General features: G+C 37.9%; 1 protein-coding gene across 4 annotated transcripts in view; it reads left to right on the top strand.

The window, feature by feature from the left end:
• PLPP1 (phospholipid phosphatase 1) overlaps positions 1–20,549 on the top strand; it is a 64,342-nt gene that overhangs the window by 16,128 nt on the left and 27,665 nt on the right. Inside the window, exons 2-4 of one of the 4 annotated variants that reach the window (XR_003989282.1) lie at positions 2,269–2,423; positions 13,066–13,217; positions 16,600–16,880. Coding sequence is in view for 2 of the 4 variants with exons in the window: in XM_030470984.1 (XP_030326844.1) it covers positions 2,269–2,423; positions 16,600–16,880 (436 nt within the window). In the remaining 2 variants the exon portion in view is untranslated. The remainder of the gene's footprint in view (positions 1–2,268; positions 2,424–13,065; positions 13,218–16,599; positions 16,881–20,549) is intronic. The other 3 variants (XM_030470986.2, XM_030470984.1, XR_003989283.1) reach the window with 3 other exon arrangements.

The following is a 20,549-nucleotide window of genomic DNA, read 5'->3' on the forward strand; positions in this document are numbered from 1 at the left end:
CCAGAAACAAAACTGAGCAAACCACCTCAAAATCTTTTTGTGAAAACTGAGCAATATTAGCTAGAAGAGAAAAGGTTGAGCCGGAAGGCTGAAAATGTAATTAAATGAAAAAGAAAGATGCTTGGTGTTGAGTTTAAGCAGCTTTTCTGGGAAAACAGGTATTTATGTCTGTTAAGTAGTCAACTTCTGCAAAACACAAGCTGCTGCTTAAATTAACCACAAGGATGTGATATTTCCTTCAGTGAAAATCTGGTAACCTGTTTGAGAAGATAGGATTGTATCGAATAAGTAATGGCTTTGCCACTCCATCGTACTGGTGCTGGGTATGCAATAGCAGAAATAAAAACAGGAAACATGGGCTCTGACTTGTTAGTGGAATCTTGCCATGGCCTTGAGTGGAGCTAAAAATTGGCTTCAGACATGTGAACATACAGCAGTGTCCTTTGATCTGAGTGAACTTTCAAAGTTCTTCGGTGTGGCCCCTTTCATATTTGTAGGTCTGCAATTCTGTTTTGGCTCTTTCTGCCATCTGCATTCTGTCAAGTTCTATCTCTTTTCTCAATCATTAAAGCAGAGGAAGGAGAGCAACCTATGAGATGCAGTTGATTTGAAGGTATGTCATCCTACTTCATGAAAATCTTTGTGCTTAAAGAACAAGCTTAATGCTGTTTGTGTTCTTGTTCTGGTTTTTCTCTACAGGGTGTAAGCATCTGCTGAAGTGCTTTGCTGCATCAGCATCCCCAGTTGTTAAGGCTAAGTGTGGACAGCCCTTAGGAGTTCAGATGTTTTGTGGAAAAATTTCGTCTTTGCTCCATGGGAGGCTTTAAATTCCTGCCAGGCTGCCTTCTGTGACCATAGCAATTTTCTTGGAAGAGGGACTGGGAGCTGGGGTGTTAACCAAACTCATACACAGTTTCAGTATGCACTTCATGAGCTTTTGCACTGCGACTTACCAGCCCAAAGAGTAGGCCAGGATTTATCCCTCTGTTCCTACAGTTTCACTCTTGATGTCTTCTCTTCTCATGAAGGATGTAGGAATAAGCTTATATAAATACCCTTTTAAGTGACTTATCTGATAGTTGTCTTAAGAATGTCACCAGAGATCAAAGCAATCTCTCTCTTGTGAACTTCTTTGAAACGTTTTTTCTTGTTCTCAGTACAGCAGCTCGTATCATGAGTAGTCTTTTCTGCTTCAATAATTGCACTTACCATCTAACCTGCATATAGAGTGTCTATATGTGAAAATGTATACTGCATGAATGTTGGGGAAAAAAAAGGGTTTTTTGCCCTTCTTTAGCTTGTTTTAGACCAAAATACAGCGTTACCTAACTTATCAATTGCCTAACTGTTGATCTATTCTTGCTCAAGAGACCAAACGACAAACTTGGGTTTCCCGAGGTCATAGCTGCTGCAAATGTCTATTCACTAGCTGATTCTTCTTGTCCGGAATAAGTTAGACCTGAATGCGATTGTTGGAGGTCTTGATGGCTTTGTTGTTGTGACTACCAGTATTGTGGAAGTGAATTTGCAAGAGAGAGAATAGGTAATATGTCACAAAGTGTAAGTTCAGAGAGCTATCATTTGCATTTGTACCCAAATCTCAGTTTCCATGTTAATATCTTGGCTATTTTCACGCAGACATTTTCAAAAATGTTCAAAAGCTGTGTAAATGCAACTCTTAAAGTATAAATGTCGTTACTTTGAGATGCAGTCCTTTCAGAGTGTCCGTATTTTCCATTGGTGTCTCTGTAGTTCTCTTGTTCTCCTTACCTGCATGAAACCTAATTGCATGAAATCTCTTCCCTAACTACAACAAAATTTGTATTTTTGTGGTGGTCTCCGTAAACACTGACCAGGTTATAGTGTGTAGAACAAGGCTGGTAATTAAGACACAAGCTCATGTTGTGTGGTGACGGCAAAGGAGAGGGCACAAAAGGCAGCCTGCCCTCAGCTATTCAGTCATGTGGGTGGCCGATGCTTTCTTTAAGATAGTATTGGTTCAGTGTGTGGCAACTCACCTTGCTCATGCAAAGACTTTGAACTCTATACTTTGATAACTTCTGTATCTGGTGGGCAGCCTCAGAGTCCTTCTAAAAGAGATAAATGTCTATAAACAGGATTTGGTGTGTACATTGCATGATACTTAGGAAATCTGAGTTTTGCATGTTTGGTAGCTTCCTCCATGCATGTTTAAAAATGATTTTATTTTTTTTATGTAACCACGTGTATTTCTTGTTTTTGTTTTTTTTGTTTTCCTTCCCCCAACAGCTGGCTTACCCCTTGGTGTTCTAAACTTGGCCAAAATAAAACCGTATCAGAGAGGCTTTTTCTGTAATGATGACAGCATCAAGTATCCGTTCCATGACAGTACCATCACATCCACTGTCCTCTACACAGTGGGGTTCACCCTGCCCATTTTCTCTGTAAGTAGCTAATATATAGGTAGCTTTTGGTGATGGGAGTAAAATGTATGCCTTCCAAGAGTTCAGCACTGTGACTGCAAGTTGAAGACATTCTGTAGAGGCAAAATCCCGTATATGTATAGTCATTCGCGTATGAAAGGTGCCACTGCTACTTTCTGTTTTCACAGAAAATCTGGAACTAATCTCTTGACTGCTAGTATTGCTAGTAGCATTGTTTTACAAGAAGGAAGGAAACAGAGATGAGGATTTAAACTGTATTAGCTAGTCTAGGCTTTTATCATTGGAGAGAAAAATCCTACAGGCTTCTAAAATGCTATGGAATAAGTACGTCCCTTATTCAGAATGGGTTAGTCTGAGAAACACTTGTGATGTTAAAACTTGCGCTGTAGTGGAACACACAGAACTGGTGACTGTTGCTTCCATATATTTTCTACAGAAATAAGTCTTAATTTGGACTGAGAGGGTTTTCTTAAGTTTAAAAAAAAAAAAGTATGATGACTCTTTAAACCCTTCAAAATGAGAGAGGCTGAAAATCTAGTTGCTTGTAGAGAAGAGGCTCGATGTTTTCAAGACCACATGATTTTTACAAAGAACAACTTAACTCATCAGTTTTTTTATAACAATATTTTAAGCCTGACTATATTCCAGTTTTTAGTAAGGTTTGAGCAGGTATAGGGAAACCAAAATTCAACTCTTCAGAATAGCCTTGAACTTGAAACTAGATCTTGTTTCTGCCTGCAGTGGTTGACCAAACTGTATTGGAGATGGTCATGATCTCTAGTTTTCTGGTAAATGCATATGCTAAATTAATCAGTAAGGAACATACGTTAATTTGGTTTAAGAATGGAAGCAGTCATTTAAAAAAGAGGAAACAGAAATCTGTGGAACCTTTACATGTATTACTCATTTTCCCCTTAAATGCTTGTTTATTAAAGCTTGCATTAGTCCTGTGCAGTAAATATAAGTTAGACATAACAGTCTATATCTAATGTTATCTATAATGTTATCATTAATATATTTTTTCTGTTATGGAAAATAGTCTGAAGTTTTTTCATTTTGACATGTACCAACATAAATCTTCAGCACAACTTCAAGGAAATATCTTTTCCAGTAGGATGCATGTGTACCTTAATTGATACATGCACAGGTGAACTAGCAATTACAGCTCTGCAATTTTGTATTTCTAAAGAGGCATTTCAGTTTCAGTTGGATAATCTTGTTTTCTCTTCCTTTTTTAAATTTGAAGAAGTTGTGGTTTTTTTCTTTCTGGCTTTAAAGCAGTGGAGAAACATCTGACTTACAGCTAATTCACCATACCTTCCAGAGTCAATATCCTCAGCAGGGACACAGCTGGCTCATGAAAACTTCTTGGGCAGTAACACTGATTATCCCACATCTATTAAAAAATATTATCCTGACACAACACTTTTCTTGAAAGGAAGGAATTGATGGTGATAATCTGGTCTAAGAGTTGATAACTTGCACTTCCATGCAAACTTTTCTTCCCTAATCAAAAACTACTTTGAACAGGATACTTGTTCCAAAGTAGGACTTGTACCTCAGCTTTATATCGCATCACAAAACAGAAAGAACAACTTGTGGTACAAAGCTAAGGGAGGCAAAAGGAATCATATGTGCAATTTGGGAGGAAAAAAGTGAACGGCTAATTTAGTAGAATGGTTATAGCCCTTCACCTTAGCATTCAGCAATGTGCAGGTATTGCTGATCCAGTTATTTAGTCCTTAGTTGCTAAAGCCTTAGGAGATCTAAGCAGAAATGCTCATAATAATATTATGTATATGCCCTTTGCTGCACTAATGGCTTGTTTTCAAAAGACAGTAAGAAATGGCCTGAGCGTCTTGCTGTGTAATAATAGAAGGTCTTGTCTGGTTCAGTTGTCGAGGTAGGCCCATAGTGGAATATAAGACTACTTCAAAAGGAAAAAAAACCCTTAAACAACAAAGCAATCGAAAACAAAACCAAACATCAAAACCTGCAATAATAAGTAAGGCATAAATATTTCATTCTTTAGAAATCACTTTGTGCATAAAAGAAACTAGGCTGACTGTCTTAAGAACATCTTATGAAGATTTACAAGATGTGTTAGTAAGTTTCAAGGATCTTCTTAAAAAAAATAAATAAAAGATTGTTCTTAGAATTGACAATTCCATTTATAGCTCTGAACTCTTCCTGTTCCCATTGCCACCTTTTGTCAGGAAATAAAATGTCTGTGTAAAAAACCTCATGTTTATTCTTTTCCAAGTACCATTTCATAATGGCACTTCATACTTTCCAATTTTCCAATTTGTTTTCTGTGTCTGGATAAGAAGCACAATTTTTGTACTGGAATTTTTTGAGACTTAGGGTCACACAAGCCTTGGTAGTACTTGGGAAAAATGAATCTCTTTAGATGTCTAGGCTAGGCTGGTGTCCGGAGCAGCACATGTCCGTGATGACTGACATTTCAAGAATCCCAGAATATCTTTCCAATACTTCAACATTTCCAAATCTTTTTTAGAGATGTTTAGAAAGTAATTTTGAATAGTCTAAAAGCTGTAACTACTTAGGGGTAGTGTATGTAGATTGCAACTCTGTGAATATTTTTAAAATAACCTCTCAGAAGATGTACTTGGTCTGGCATTTCTGGTCTTTAACTGTCTGCATGAGATCAGGTCTTCCAAGTATTAATGAGAAATTAATGTCAGTGTCTTCCTCTTACAATGAGGTCCAAGCGTGCCTATTTGCATGTGTCCTATTCAGTTGGTCTTTTCTGGTGACTTCACCTCCAAATCAGTTTTCCTCCAGTTATCTTGCTTCTTTCAACCACTGCCTTCAGTGATGTTCATACAGCTTCTCTTAGATCTAAGGATAGGTGCCACTGGGAGAAGAAGCACAGAACAAAGGAGGCCTCTCTGAAGCACCCTTCTCACCAAAGGAGCAGGAGAGCTGAGCAACTCGCTAGTTGCTGAGTTTCATCTGCTCCCTGTGCTAGGTTCTGTAGTTCCCTGCCAAAGCTTTGCCTGGCTGAAGGGACACAACCCGCTAGTGAATTTCTATATGATGAACGGATTTGCAAGAGGACAAGAGTTCAGTTCTTCTAACTAGGTCAAAGTGCTGCACTGAGTTTCTGGGAAACAAAGTTGCCAAAACTGTTGCTACTAAAACAGGTAGTGTAAATGCTTATGTTCCTGGTAGGGGAAGTGTTCAGTAGTAAACAGAGTTTTAAATAAGTCACTTCTCTGTGATGAGCTCTGCTATTTGGCACTTATGTGACTGAAAGGAGTGTTATAGGCCTGTAGGAGTCTTAATTTCTCCACCTTGAACACATCCAAAAGATATTTAGCTGGTCAGATCATGTTGTCTTCTACCTCAAAGAACAAAACCAAAACGGTCTTAGTTTGGTTTTGCGAAGACTTCAGTATCATAATGCTTTCCCCAAAGGGACCTATGTAGCTTTGCTTCTGTGCCAGCTTTAACCTATTAGGCTTAATGTTTTCACAAATGTCTACTTCCACCATGTGTATCAGTGTTCAGACTGTAACTTTTCCTTTCTACAGATTAGCACAATCGTACTTTGGAGGCAATTACTGATTTCTGGCAAAAGAAACTAATCTTTTATGGTCTGTTTTAAAAGGGATAAATTTTGTGTGGAAACTTACTGAAGGCACCTATTTAATTAATAACAGAAATGCTTCCCGGGCTAGTTCATATGTTTTTTGAGGGACAAATTTAGCTGCTATGGTAGAGACTGATAAAGTAGGGGACTGTAATGAAACATATTCAAGACTGTGCGATTGGCAGATGTGCACTTAATTTGTTTGCAGCAGCATCAGGCCCACTGGTGGCTTTGCAGTTAATTGAAATTAATCTTGCTGTTTGACACTACAGTGAACTTTAACTTTCAGGTTATGTATTAATAATTTTGTTACGCTCTGAATGAGACTTTGCCTCTTACCTGGTAGACTTTTAGAAAGAAGTAATGTTTTATCTTCATGGGGTTTTTCGTATGTTTTATTTTCGTGGTACTGGAAATCTTTCGCGGCAATGCTGCTGAACTTCATAATCTGTCATGAGTTTTACTGGATACTAACTGTTCATCTGGTAATACTACAGATCTGTATCACCTCTGAACTTGATCTTATCCCAAAAAATAAACTGTTAATTTGTGTTAGTTCAAACTCTGTTTAAAGCCAACATAGTAATAACAACACATGTTTATACTATGTGAAGGGTTAATGTGCAGAGTGATGTGTTTTGGTCAAATTGATCAGTAATTCCTTTGTGTGATCAGTGCTGTGGGGGCAGAGGCTGAGAAATGGCAGTTGCTGCATCCAGCTTTGGCCCCACTTTTGCCCCATCTGTAGCAAGGGTGTTCTGGTCTGCTCAGTTTGGAACTGTGTGAGGAAAGATCTGAGGAGCACCACTTATAGTTTGGAACTTGTATAAGTCACTGCTCCAGTGATTTGCAGTTCATTTTAAATACATTACTTGCAGTGACTTGCTATGTCTATGGACTTGATGCTGTACTTTTCTCAATCCTTTAGGTACCTTCAGGAGGATGGCATACTCAGGCTAAAGGTAGCATTAAAAAAAAAAAACAACTCAGTGTTTGGATCTGTACATTCAAATGATTACTTCACCAAAATATCAAGAAAGTAAATAATCATGAGATTAGATGGAGAATCCTCAAATGTATAAATAATTCATTGTAATGTGACAAGTGGACAGTAGGAGTATGTGCTCCTTGGCTTTCACAATGAAGGAAGGATGGTACCAAGTAGAATTCTCCAGGAGTCTTCTCTGTTCAGTGTAGTCATAAATGCCCTAGAGGAGAGTGTGTGCAGTGAGGCAGTAAAGCAGGGTACTTGGCAGTAAATACAAAAGAGGGCAATAACCTGGCTGATGAAATAACAGCATGGATGAATGTCAAGTGATGTCCTTCCTGAGGGAAGTGGAAAGGACCACTCAAGGGTGGCATATAATGTGATTTTTGTATTTCATGTCACCAGAGTGGTAATGATCAGCTTTTAGTTCTGTGGAAAGAATAGAAACTTAGAAAGAAATAGACCTCTATTGTACAGGATGTTTATGGAAATCTAGTCCATTAAGTTCTATAAGCCAGACTTTTGGACGAGTGTGCCATAATTGTTTAAAATATTTAGTCTTATCAGTTGAACTACATGTGTTTCTACCTCTTGTATTCTGACTGAAAGACTGTTTTGGAGGTCTATATATCTCCTTCAGCATGTATATCTTTATTGCTAGCTATCTTTGTAGCTCCTTACTTCTTGGTTGTTGTTGGATCAGCATTACTCTTTTTTTTCCCTGATATGTACTGCCTATGCAATTAGTTGATTTACAGCCCTTACATTCTGCTGAACTGTGCAAAACACAACCTTTCTAGCTTTTTGAGATAATAAGGAATGTACCTTAGCAGTCTGTCTCTGTCTGCATTTAAGACAGATGATTTAAACTCAAACATGTTTGCGAATTCTGACTGAGTGCTGTTTGAGAAGAAATTCTTGTCAGGTGGCTAAAAGCGTTAATGCTTTTGGAAAGACTGCTCACTCTATTATATTGATGTATAACAACCATAGGAAGCAGATGTGATTTTCCCCTCATATTTTGAACTGGCAAACTTCCAGCTCATCCAAGTTGTTTAGCCTCCAATTGCATGACTCCAAACTCAGTACTACACAAATCTATCTGTTCTATTGCTTCAGTCTTTAAGAGTGGTTTTGCAGGCAGAACTGGCTGACCTTGATTTTCCACCGTATCAAAGAATTGACAGCTCTGTCAGCAGTACATCTAGGAGTTATTCATTAATGATGCTGGCATATGAACTGTGTAATACCAGATCGTTGGCTTTATTCTTGAGATTACCCTACTGGTAACCTCTTCCCAACCCTATAGTTCCTCTTCACATACCTGTTGTCATCTTCCCTTTAGGCAATTTCTTCACTATGTTACAATTGACTTGGAAAATTAATTATCCATCAGGGATGCTTTTTGGTATTGTCATGTGGAAAGTATTTAGTAGAGAGCCTTTAATGACCCTCTGCCATCTTTACTCCTTACTTTAAAGGAATACATAAACTCCCCAGTTTCTTCTACTTTCATGTAAAACTTAAGCTCAACTGATTTTTACTGATTTTCTGTTTTAATGTGCCAGACTCTACCCTTAGAAACTGTAGCATGTTTGGGGGGAAAAAGCAGGACCTTTCTTTTAATTTTCTATGGCAACACGTGACTGTGACAGATGAGTGGCAGTATTGCTTTTCCCAGTGATCTGCTGTTGAATCTTTGTTACTTTTTTTTGAGAAAATACTGTGGACTTTTATGTGGATAAATCTTCTGACAAAGTGTACCACCTCCTATAGTACTATTAAAATTTGTTCTTCAGTTGTATCTGGGAGGTTAAAGACCTTGACACTAACAATAATTGTACCATTCTGAAGACAAATACCATTTGGTGTCTTCAGTGATACCCAGTCCTCCTGATGTTTCATGCTCATGAAATTGCTACTGTGATGCAAAAACTTATTCCTGTCTTATGAAATGAAGATATCTCTCAAGGTGAAAAAGTAACATGTCTATCACAACTATAGGGAAACCCATCTGTTGTACTTGCTCTGGTAAGGGGCTTTTCCCTTTCATTGCTTACTGCCAGTTCTGGTTGTTTGTCCTGCTTGTACTCATAAAAAACCGAACTGTTAGGCTTTTCCCCTGTCTCTGCATTGTCTTTGAGGGAGACTTGCACTGCAAATAGTACTTAAGCTATATATTTGAAATATCTGGGTTTTATTTTAGATTTTTTTTTTTTTTGGGGGGTGGGATTTTACATTACATTAGGGTGTTTCTGATGGTTGGTTGTTTTTTTTTGTTGTTTGTTTAAAAAAACCCTAAAAAAACAGGCTTTGCTGATTCATTTAAAATAGAACAAAACCCCTATATACTGGAAGTAGTTTTCTTAATGGCTTTACATGCCAGAAACAGTAGGAGTTGCTGCCCATCTGGTTTACCTTCTACTTCTGTCCTACCTCCCACCATTTAATAGTGAAGCCAATTCATGTGTGTTTAAAAGAAGTAAATTTAAACCTGCTTATGGAGTATGTTCTGAGGGAGTAGGTATTGACGTTGGAGAGTACTTTAACCAAAAGACATCAAAAGCCAGTACTGTTTTTTCAGGCTAATAACTGCCTTGGATTGAGCAAAAAGTAAATTACAAATGTTGTAGTTCTGTGACTTTCGTTTTCAGCTTAACAGTGTTAAGTCAATCTGATCAATTTTACTGTAATCTGTTTTTTAATTTAAATCTTTATCTCATGCTTTCAGGGAGCATGTTTCCTTTCAGCACTGAAATGTGCTGGGGACAGCAATTAGACAAATGACTGCTGGAATTACTTTTTAAATCTGTTACGCAGTTGGGGGAAACTGAAGAACAACTTCATGAAGCTTGCTATGTAAGCTTCTTCAGCAGTACTGTATTTCGGTGCATAGCTCTTCCAGTTAATTGCTCCTCCCAACCAGGAGCAATTACCTTCAGTTACCTAGAACATTGTAAGACTCATACTGTCTTACCTGAATTTTGCTGGTTATGTCTTCAGGAAACTGTTTGTAAAGTTTTCTTTCTTAATTAGCAAAGCGGGATTGGCTTCAAATAGGTTAAAAGAGATGGAAAGAAATTACAAAAGAGAAGGCATTTTAATAACTTTATTTTAGGTGGTTCTCACTTGCTTGAAAAGCAAAACAAAAATAAACCTCGAGTTGTTCGGTATTTTGTTTGCATGATCTTGATACAGGAAGATGCTGCACTCAGTTACAGACTAATTACATCATAATCTCAATATCGATGAAGAGTGAGCACACATTTCAAGCCATTGCTTTCTATTTCTGATTTAGCAGCAGCTAATGACATAAAGAAAAAAAGCCCCTCACACCACCTGAATAACCCCACCAGTCTGAAAATTTCATCTCCCACCTTGAAAAGCTGAAACATTCAGGGGTGGGTAGGAGGAAATGAGGAGGAAGCCACTGTGACACCTTTATTCATAGAGCAGGTCTTTAAAAGGATGATGCAGAGCTGGTGATGTGATGTCAGTGACGCCGTCTACCTTTGATTGCAAGTATTTGTGGCAGTGTGCTGAAGCTGTGATAAGGTTTTTCTAGGCTGAACTTAATTTTGTGAGCACCTGGTTTACCTTGATGCTTAAAACTGCCTAAAGAAGTAAATATGTAAAAAATTGAGAGACTGTTATTTGTGCAAGCCTCATTCTCCAGTTCTGGAGATCTAAAAAATAAATTTTTCTCAAACATACGGTCTTGAATGTGGTGTTAGTATGTGTGCAGGGCAAAGGATGAAGTTTTCATTCCGTACATATATTGTAGAATAAATGGTGTTGGAAACACACCATGGCATTATTATTCTGACAGGTCATCTTCCATCGCCATGACTGCACACTGCTTCTAAACAACTGGTGATGTATCATGACATGCTGTAACAATACCAACATGAGGGGAGGGCAGAAACGAGGTCTGGGCTGCAGTGTTTTTCATAAACCCTGGTATGCTTACTACTAGGAGAAAGGGAGAGTGATTTCTTTTTTCCCTTTCTGGTAGGAAGGGCTGTGTTTTTGCACTGTACAGCACAGTCTGGCTCCAGAGCTCTGTGCTGGCTGGTGTCTGAATGGTTCACTGTTTTGGCGAGGCTCTGGCTTGGCTCTTAGCCCATCCTGCTGTCCTTCTGCTTTTGTTGGTGTGCTTGGACAGCTTCCAGAGCTAGTGTAGTCCTGCTGGCACAGAACTGGAAACAACTTCTCTTCACAGTGACAGTGGATTTTTTTCCTGCCTTTTTTTTTTTTTTGCATGCTATTCTACTTTATTACTGTAACAGTACAGTAGATACTTGATTCTTTGTGACAGCCTTACCTGGAATACATGAGCACTATGATAGGCATAAGACAGTTAACTGCTTGGTCATGGAACAAAGCTGTGTGTCATTCATCATAGGTTACTTCAAGAAAATTTTCACCTTAGTTTGTTTGTTCTTCTGTGTCTGTTTTTCAGCTGAAGTATTCATTTAAGAAGTCACTTTATGGTGTGAATTAAAAAATCAATAGTAAATTATTGGTGAAACCACAGTATGTCTCATTTGTGATGGGCCCAGGAGTCAGGATTAGTTTAGAGGATTTAAGGAGTAGAGGTTAAAGGGGGAAGATGGTTGAAAAGGACCCTAGGTCTTTTCGTTTTTTCAATTCTTGTAAATCCTGACTGTGTAACTTAGTGTTTCTCTTCTCTTCCATAACACTTCTCTTATTGCTTGGTTGGTATCTTGTATTTTCTTTTTATTTATCCCCCCCTTTCTTTTTCTCCTTTCTGTGTTTACTTTTGTTTGTACACACTTACTTGGGGCTAGCTGTGTACATGGAAAGGAAGAAGTGGGCTAGGCCTTGACACCGAGGTCCTGAGAAGAGAACTGTGACTGCAGCGACATCTTTCTCTGGCAGGAAGGAAGGTGGCTGGTTTTCATCCTTCTGATCCCATACTGGTAGATTATGAGTGTCTTCCCCATATGATTTTTGTCATCTGTCTCCACATGGGTATGCATTTTATGTGCAGTACTGCTGGATTTTGAGCACAAATTCAAGGGCTTTTAAGCACTTCAATGTCAGCGGGCTGGATATGCCTAAGTTAAAAAAGACTGTTTAGTTGAACATTCCTGTTAGTCCCCCACTTCATTTTTCTGCACAGATATTTCTTTCTGAGGTATTCATCAGAAATAGTTGAATTTCTCATCAGAAATAGTTGAATTTCACATCAGAAAACAGATTGTGCAGATACTGTATATGTGTCAAGGATAGAGTATCCAAGATTTAAAATGTGATTCTGTTAGTCTGTAGTCTCTTTTGAGCTGGGTGTTCAAATGACTGTTTTGGTTAGTGTTGCAGGTCTTTTGAGGCACAGTAGCACAGAGCATTGTGTGCCTTAATCTTATGTCCTGTTGTATTTAGGATAAGCCAAAGGCTTCCTGTTTTGTGGAAGAGAGGGGAATAAAATCCCCATGCCCTGAGGTTGTAGGGCTTGTGCAGTGACCATGTTGTTCCAGGGAGCTATCCAGTGTATGTGAAGTGAGGGGATTGAATGCATGTGTAACTCTTCCTTTTTTCCATGTCTTCCTGAAAACTCCCTCTGCACTTGCGCTCCCTGAGAAGCACTCCTTTTCTGCTTTCAAAAAATGAGATTTAAGCTCTTCTGATTGTAAAGTTGTCCAGAGAAGGTATAAAGGGGCAACTGCTGCTCACGGGAATATGAAGGAATATAGATACTTGTGTTAGTAGCAGCAGATTGAGCAAACGGGGGATTGTCTGTGAACCGTTTACTCCATCATAGTTTCAGCATGCTTCAATACTTTGTGCCACAAATGCCAAGGTCAGAGGAACCCTGTCCTGCTCTCTTTCATTCAACAATCCTTCCTGGGAGCTACAAAGACAAGGCAGTAGTCACTGGCCAAAGGAAGTGCATAACCTTCTAACTTGCTGCATGCCCATTGCTCTTTATGCACTTCTCTTTGGAAATGTGGGGGTATAATCGTTGCTAGAGTTTGTGTTGCTTTTGTAATGTATTTTTTATTCCTTTTTGCTAGCTGGCTTGCCTTTTGCAATTCTCAGTTCAAGACGTATACCCTTCCAGAGAGGAGTTTTCTGTAGTGATGAATCCATCCGGTATCCATACAAAGAGGACACCATTTCTTATAAATTGTTAGCAGGAATACTTATTCCTTTCAGTATAATTGTTGTAAGTTGAACTTTTCTTCATTGCATTTAATTTCAATGGGGGTTGGGAAGAGGGAGGAGGGGCAATCTGTTAATACAGACTTCTAAAACTGTATTTTATAGCATTTCTTGATTTTAATGTCCTTAAACAAGCTGCTAAAGCAGTAGAAATGGTGTTCTGACAAGAATAACCAGAAGATTTTCTTCAGTCTTCAAGGTCAAACAACTACAATTATAGAACAGAAAAAGAATACCTTAGAACTTGGGTGGCTTAATTCTATAGCCTGAGAGGTAAAAGCTTTTCCTCCCTTACCATATCAGTTAAGAATAGCACTAATGTATTTTAAATTACTGTCTCAAGCTTTTTTGTTTTGGGAGCTACTACTTTCAGAGTATGAGCTTGAATGATAGTATTAAGTTAGCATTTTTCTCTTCCACAGTCACTGGAAATACTTCTCTGTGTGAAAGTGTAACAACAGGTAAAAAGTTCTTTAATAGCAAAATATTATAGCTTCCAGCCACAATTTACCAAAAGCATAACTAGAATAGAATAAGTATTCAGGGAGTTTTTCAGTGGGTATTTTGCTGAAGGTCATGATAAAACACTGGGTCCGCTTGTGTTTGAATTAATGCTAGGGCTCACTTTCATACTGCACCTAACTTGGTTGGAAATGGGGCACTGTTTTCCTTCCCTCCCCTTCGCATCCAGATCAGTGAGCTGGAGAGATTGGCTCTCCAACAGCCAGTTTGGGATCTCCCTTGTTGACCACAGCTCCTAGCTCAGTTGAACTGGCTTACGCATATAGTGACTCTGTGTCCTTAAGATGTGATTAAGATGTGGTTACATGCTATCAGCTGAGCTACCTTAATAGCTTACTATGGAGAAAAGGTGTGGTCCCACTGTCTTTGCCACCTTTGGTGGCTTGTCTGAAATTCCTTAAGCTGCTTTGAGCTAGGTTGAGCAAAATAGCTCCTGGAAGTACACAGTACCAGTGCTGGGGCAAAAAGTGGTGGGCATGGGCAGAGGGGAGAACTGGACTTCACCATTTAACCACTTTGTGTCCTAAGTCTCATGGGACTGCATGTTAGTTCCAACAGTGGCCCTTCAAAGGCATCTTCAAGATCACTGTCCAGATATACTAAAATGCTCCAGATTCCACTCACAGCTCTGTGTTGGGTGACATCCAAGCTCATCAGAGCTACATTTTGAGCAGAGTTAAAACTTTTATGCCAAATAAGATTTTTAGGTGTGTAAATATTTATCCAAGTATATTTTAGGAATCAAAGCTGGAAAAGGAGCAGCTAAATGTAAACCTCAGTATTGGCCAGCTGTTTCTCTGGGATAATGGGTTAAGATCGGGTTAAAATTATGGCATTCTAACTGTTTCTTGTGTAAGGATTGCATGGATTTTTTTTATCTAGGTTTCAACATAAAGGCCAGCTTGTAGCTTATATTTGTTCTTGTGTGGAATTTTTGTTTCATAACTGTAGAAATGTGAGGCTGTGACTCTACCTAGGTTTCCTTTTCTTAGAAAAACTGTTTCAAAAGCCTAAGGAAACACTTCTGGAGCAGATTAAAACTTTTTTCTGTTGTTTTGTCTGTTCTATTAACTGACAAGTCATACTAGAAGACCCTGCTTTTTAAGATATGACTAATTTTTTTAAACTGCTACTATCATTAGTAGTCAGTATTACCTAAGAGCAGCAGTACTTGGTCACAGCTGAAGTCCATCTAGCTTGTTACCTCATTTCTAGCAGCAGTTAAAAGAGATGATTGAGGAAGAACACAAAAGCAAGTGAACATTGATGCTTTGTCCTCAGTATTTTGCTACCAGCCATTTGCAGTTTGGAGACTTCCCTAGTCAGAAGAGGCTTAAGTGAATATAGTAACTTTCAGTGGGTGTATTTCCTTTGAATTTATCCAGTATCCATATGAACCTTTATGAACATTGAGCTAACATTTACCACCTTTCAGTTGTGAAATCAGGCTTTTCTGTCAAGATTGCTTTGAAGTCAGATGGTAAAAGTAAATGTTGATGTCCTTTACTCAATGCTCAGTCAGATTATTGAAGATAAATACTCTGATATCTGTGTCCAGTGAAGTAGCTGCATTGAGATCACTTAATTTTTAGTCATCTCAACTGAGATAAGTGACCTTCTTGCATGTTCTGTAGCAGTGTTCTTGAAAAGGGATTCATTATTTACCAGTCATAGTGTGATATTTCTGTTCAGCTGTTTTCATTAAGAGGTTACTCTCTGGGATAAGTATATTCTCTATGACAGCTTGCCAACATCTACTTTACTGAAAACTTTCTCAGCTTTAGTCCATGTTCTGGTGTTTCTCTGCTTCAGTCCATGTTTTGGTGTGGTGCAGGGTGTAACACTTCAGTGTCATGCATCTGATGGGATTGCCTGTTTGTCTTAATGTGCAAAGCTGCTGACAGCTACTTTGTCTGCCCAGGTGTCAGAGTGTTTAATAACAGCTTAATTCACCAAAGCTCTGCTTTGCTGGGATCCCTGACTTGTGACTCTTAAGTGGCTGATGGAACCATCATTTAATCTTCACAGCATTTTTAAAAGTCACTTCACATACATGCATACAGTCCCCCACCCATCTCATCATCCATGTGAGTCGAGCCTTTCTGTACCAAATGGGACCATCTGGTTCAGCGTCCAACCTGTCTGGGGTGACTTTGGGTTTGTACTTTGGTTGAGGAAAAACTTAGTTTCTGCAAAAGACAGAGTTGCAGGAAAACAAAATTAAATTTGCATTCCTGTCAACACTTGGTGGGCATACCTTGGACATGCAGGGTGAAAAATCCTTGGAAAGACCTCAATAATGCCTGTCTTTCCCTGCTCTTATTACTTTTCTCCCGATAGGATTTAATCTTCCCAAGGAACAGGAATTTTCTTTGTTAAAATAAGTGGCCTTTTACATCTGGAAATGAAGACCCTTCAGAATAGTCTCTGGCATCACAGAAAACCTAACAACTTTAAGATGAAATACAAAAATTTTGCTTGGCAGAAGTTTAGTTTAAGAAAATTCAATGTAGAATAAAATGTTGTACTGGACACAATATTTCTAATTGGGGCATGCCTAACTTATTGTAATTAGGATAAACGGTACTCTGAGAAGGCTTTGTTTTCATAAGTGTTCAGAAAATTAATGTCATTAAGTTCAACATAAAGGAGGATAAGGTAAATTTTTTTTTTTTAATTCTACATAAATGTTTAAAGTTTGGGCATGATTATTGCTGACTCTTGGAAAATGTAAATTTGCAGCTTAATGTTTTTATTAAAAATTAATTTCTGAAACAACATGTCTGAGTATTAATAACAGAGTAATAACTTTCCTTTTAAGCTATTATCTATCTTTTTAACTGTCATCCTTATTTCTCTTTCAGATAATCCTAGGAGAGACACTCTCTGTCTTTTGTAATCATTTGCACTCAAACTCATTTGTCAGAAATAACTACATAGCCACTATTTACAAAGCCATTGGGACCTTCATTTTTGGAGCAGCTGCTAGCCAGTCGTTGACAGACATTGCCAAGTACTCCATAGGTAGACTGCGTCCTCACTTCCTTGCTGTGTGCCAGCCCGACTGGGCACGGATCAACTGCAGTCTAGGTTACATTGAGAATTTCTCGTGTCAAGGGGACAAAGCAAAAATTAACGAGGGAAGGTGAGTCTGACTAACCTTGTATACTTGGTTGTAAGGCCTGTTTCTTGACTTGAGATGATGACTTTGGTATCGCTACTGCATTTTTTCTGCTTCTGGAATAAATTTCTTTAATGAATTTTGAACTCTGAGTAGATTTCTTTCTACTTTGTGGAATCTTGTTTTATTAATGTACAGAAGAATGCATAAATCATTCTGTATTTATTTCTGCCTCCCCCCCCCCCCCCCCCCCAAATCGTGGATGATACTCAGTTTTGATTAGCTTCTGTTTGTTTCTAAAATGTCTTTGCATCCCAATGAAGACAAGAATTTGAAATCTGCCTTCAAAATTTCATGTGAAATGGCAAGGAAAACAGTTCAGAGTTAAATGAAAGCAAATACATCCAGTTTTTACCCATATAAAAATATGGAGGACTACAGAGAATCACTCTACTCAGTTTTCTCATTATTAGGCATTTTACGCCTTAAATAGATACCTGCTAGTTCAATTGTAACAAGATAATGGTGAAACAAAATGAAGTGTCTGACACATTAGAGTTTTGCCACTGTTACAAACATCAGTGTTTGAATGCTATCTGAAATGTTAAAGTATGTTCAGAGTAATTTCTGCTATTAAAGTTGCTTAAGCTCCCTGGAATCCTAGCTTTAGAGAAGCTCCTTTCCATTCTTTTTGCAGAAGATCTATATAACCTCTTAGACCTTTTCTCTGTGTGTTTTAAATTTGTATGTGTAGGTTTTGCTTACTGTCCCCTGTGCTCATTAGCTCCTCTAGCGTGTGTACCCCCTATGGATCTCTCAGTAGCAGGTACAGTATTCCTCAGCAGCCACACAAAAGTCTTGCATATTTATTTGGTGGAGGACCAGGTCCTGCTCCAAGTCATACACAACACCTATGCAAAGATGCCAGGAGCAGTTTGTATTTTGCATGGCTATTGGTAGTAGAGGAGCCAAGTGCATAATGATAGGTTGGTAGTATAGCAGATAATTTTTCAATGAGAAGAAATTCATGCAGGTAGTAAATAGAGAAATTGGAGTTTTTTCTCTGATTAAAACAGTAAGATTAGTGTGAGAGATTATGTGCTTCATGTGCAGCTTTTTTTTTTCTTTTTTTTTTTTTTGTTACTGATACCTATAACTGCTTATAAGGCTTATTTACGTATTCGAAGGTATAACTTTTATCTCTGTTTCAGGAAATAAGTTATGTACTTCTTAAAACTTGTAATGGTCACTTTCTATATGACTGTCAACTGCAGTTTGGAAAAATGCAGAGTAAACAAAGGAGGATATTTATGAAATGTGGAAAACAAAGAATTTCTCATCAGCATATCTGTCAGACTTTAAAATGTTACTGCCTTTTCAAAGATCTGACTTGCAGTAGAACACCTTGATAATTGAAATAAGGGAGATGCTATCAATCACCCACAAGATAGCAAATTGTCTTTGTATCATGTCAGCTTTGCAAATTTTAGTGTAGTGAGTTAGCAGAAGTAATTGCCAGAAACTAGTTCTTAGAATTTAAAAGAAGATAAATAATAACTTACAGTACCAGAGGCGGGAAATGCAGATTTTGTTGTACATTACATTGTGACAGGTGTAAAATGTTTTGACTTCTTTTGCTTCAAATCACCAAAAATGTTTTTTTTACTATTCTGCTACTATATAGATAGTGAAAAGATACTTAAGTTCCAAATAGAATCAGTCTTTAAACAAAATTGCACATGCTCAGGTGCTTTGTGAAACAGACTTGTGTGGCTTTCACCATGAAATCTGGTGTTAAAATTCTACTTGGGCATAGATTTGAATCTTTAGTTAAACTTTTAAATGACTCTCAAAATGCTTTTCAGCTGTAAAGAGGGACAAGAATAAAATTTGAGTTGATTGTAATGGCTAGAATCCTGTAAGTTATGGTTAGAGGCTTAGAGTGTTTGGGGCCAGAATCATAGCATATTTTGTTCCAGTACTGTTTTAAGCAAATCTGATGTTTGCAACACTTTGTGTACTGTATAATAACATAAGGACATAGGGGAAAGATAATAATTAGTCTTTATTGTTCATCAGTAACAGTAGTATTAAAATATATGCTAAAACACATATATGCTTTATCATGTGTATAAAACAATGGACTTAAGCTTGGTCATCTAAATTAATAAAGTGCTTACGGTTTTGGTTAGTTTCAGTAAGATTTTACATTCTTACCCGAGCTTAATAAGCTAGTTCTTGTTGACTTAAGTATCTTGTTTGCTCTGTCTTATGCTGAAAACAGAGTCCTCTTCAAGTTTAAATATCTTAGATTCTCCTTGACAATGTTTATAGTGTGCTTGCACTTTCAGTATTACTGGTGGTTAAACTAAGTTGAGGATCATAAGCACTGTTGTGTGCTTAGTAAATCTCGTTCGTATTTGTTGAACAATGCATATATTACTTGAAAGTATGTAGCACTTACAAATCTCTAAAATATACATGAAAATCACTAGTTACATTAAAAAATGCAAGTTAAATGAACTATTAGTGTTAGAAACTGTCTATTTTTCTTCTGTGTCTCTTTGTAAAACAGGCAGCATTTGGCATTTCATTTTAAGTTAGCCATGGAAGCTTGGTATAAGCTACTTCATGGCAGTTTTCTGAGGGTGAATGACTTACACAGAACTGCATTCTCAAGCGTTTATGAAGGTGTTGCCAGGTCTGATGTCAACTAGTTTTGTGTAGAGCGTTGTAATATTCCATTTAAATAAATACTGAGAGTAGTAACTCAGTAAAAAGGTGCCTGACCTGTGAAGGTGACTTTTCTTTCGAGTATCAAAAAAGCAGTTCTCCTTAAAGCACAGAACACAGTTGAGTAAGATACATATTTTAAAATTGTAATTGCACTGGGCAGAAGGGTACAGAATTTATATCATGTAGTTTCTTTACTAGGAGACAGTGGCATGTTTTAGTGTTTTAGAAAAATAAGTTTGATATACAAGCACAAGTCTTAAGTGTCTATGAATGGAGATCGAAGCCAAGAGGTCCTCCTGTCACTGGTGCTGGCAATTAGCATGTCACTTCTAGTATACCAATGCTCAGTGCTACTGGGTTGCCATTAAGGTACTTTCTTTGGCACCTATAAAGGTAATGAGTAAGGCACAATAAAATACATAAGTGTCCTAGGCTACATCCCTGATCACATGGCAGTGATTAGTGAGCAGTCTCTACTAATCTCTGATCTCTTTGGCTTTTGCAGCTCCTATTCTTGTTCAATTGTACTTTTCTTTTGGCTTGCTGCTGCTTGCCTTTAACTGGCTTTAAGTGGGTTGGCAAGATACCTAGATTCCACAAAGAGGAGTAGGCAGAGAGGACACCTAAAGGACAGATGATGACTTCTCCATTCCTTAGTGGTAGCTAAGGCACACTTCCCAAACCTGTCTGCTCTAGCCAGTTCTTTGCAGATTGTTTGTGCATCCTGTTTGTTAGCATTCTTGCACCCAAAAGAGTTAACAGAAACCACAGATATTCAGCAGTAGGAGCTGTGAATTAATATTTTACTGTTCCTCAGCTGAATGTACTTTGCTGTAGTTGCTGGTTGCCTGTCTGAAATGAGGTTTGTAAACAGTGAAGCTTGAATGTCTAGAAGCATAACAAAATAGAACATAAGAGTTTATATTTTCCTCTAATATATGAATTGTGGGATAAGTC

Source organism: Strigops habroptila, chromosome Z, assembly GCF_004027225.2.
Source record: "Strigops habroptila isolate Jane chromosome Z, bStrHab1.2.pri, whole genome shotgun sequence".
Classification (NCBI taxonomy): domain Eukaryota; kingdom Metazoa; phylum Chordata; class Aves; order Psittaciformes; family Psittacidae; genus Strigops; species Strigops habroptila.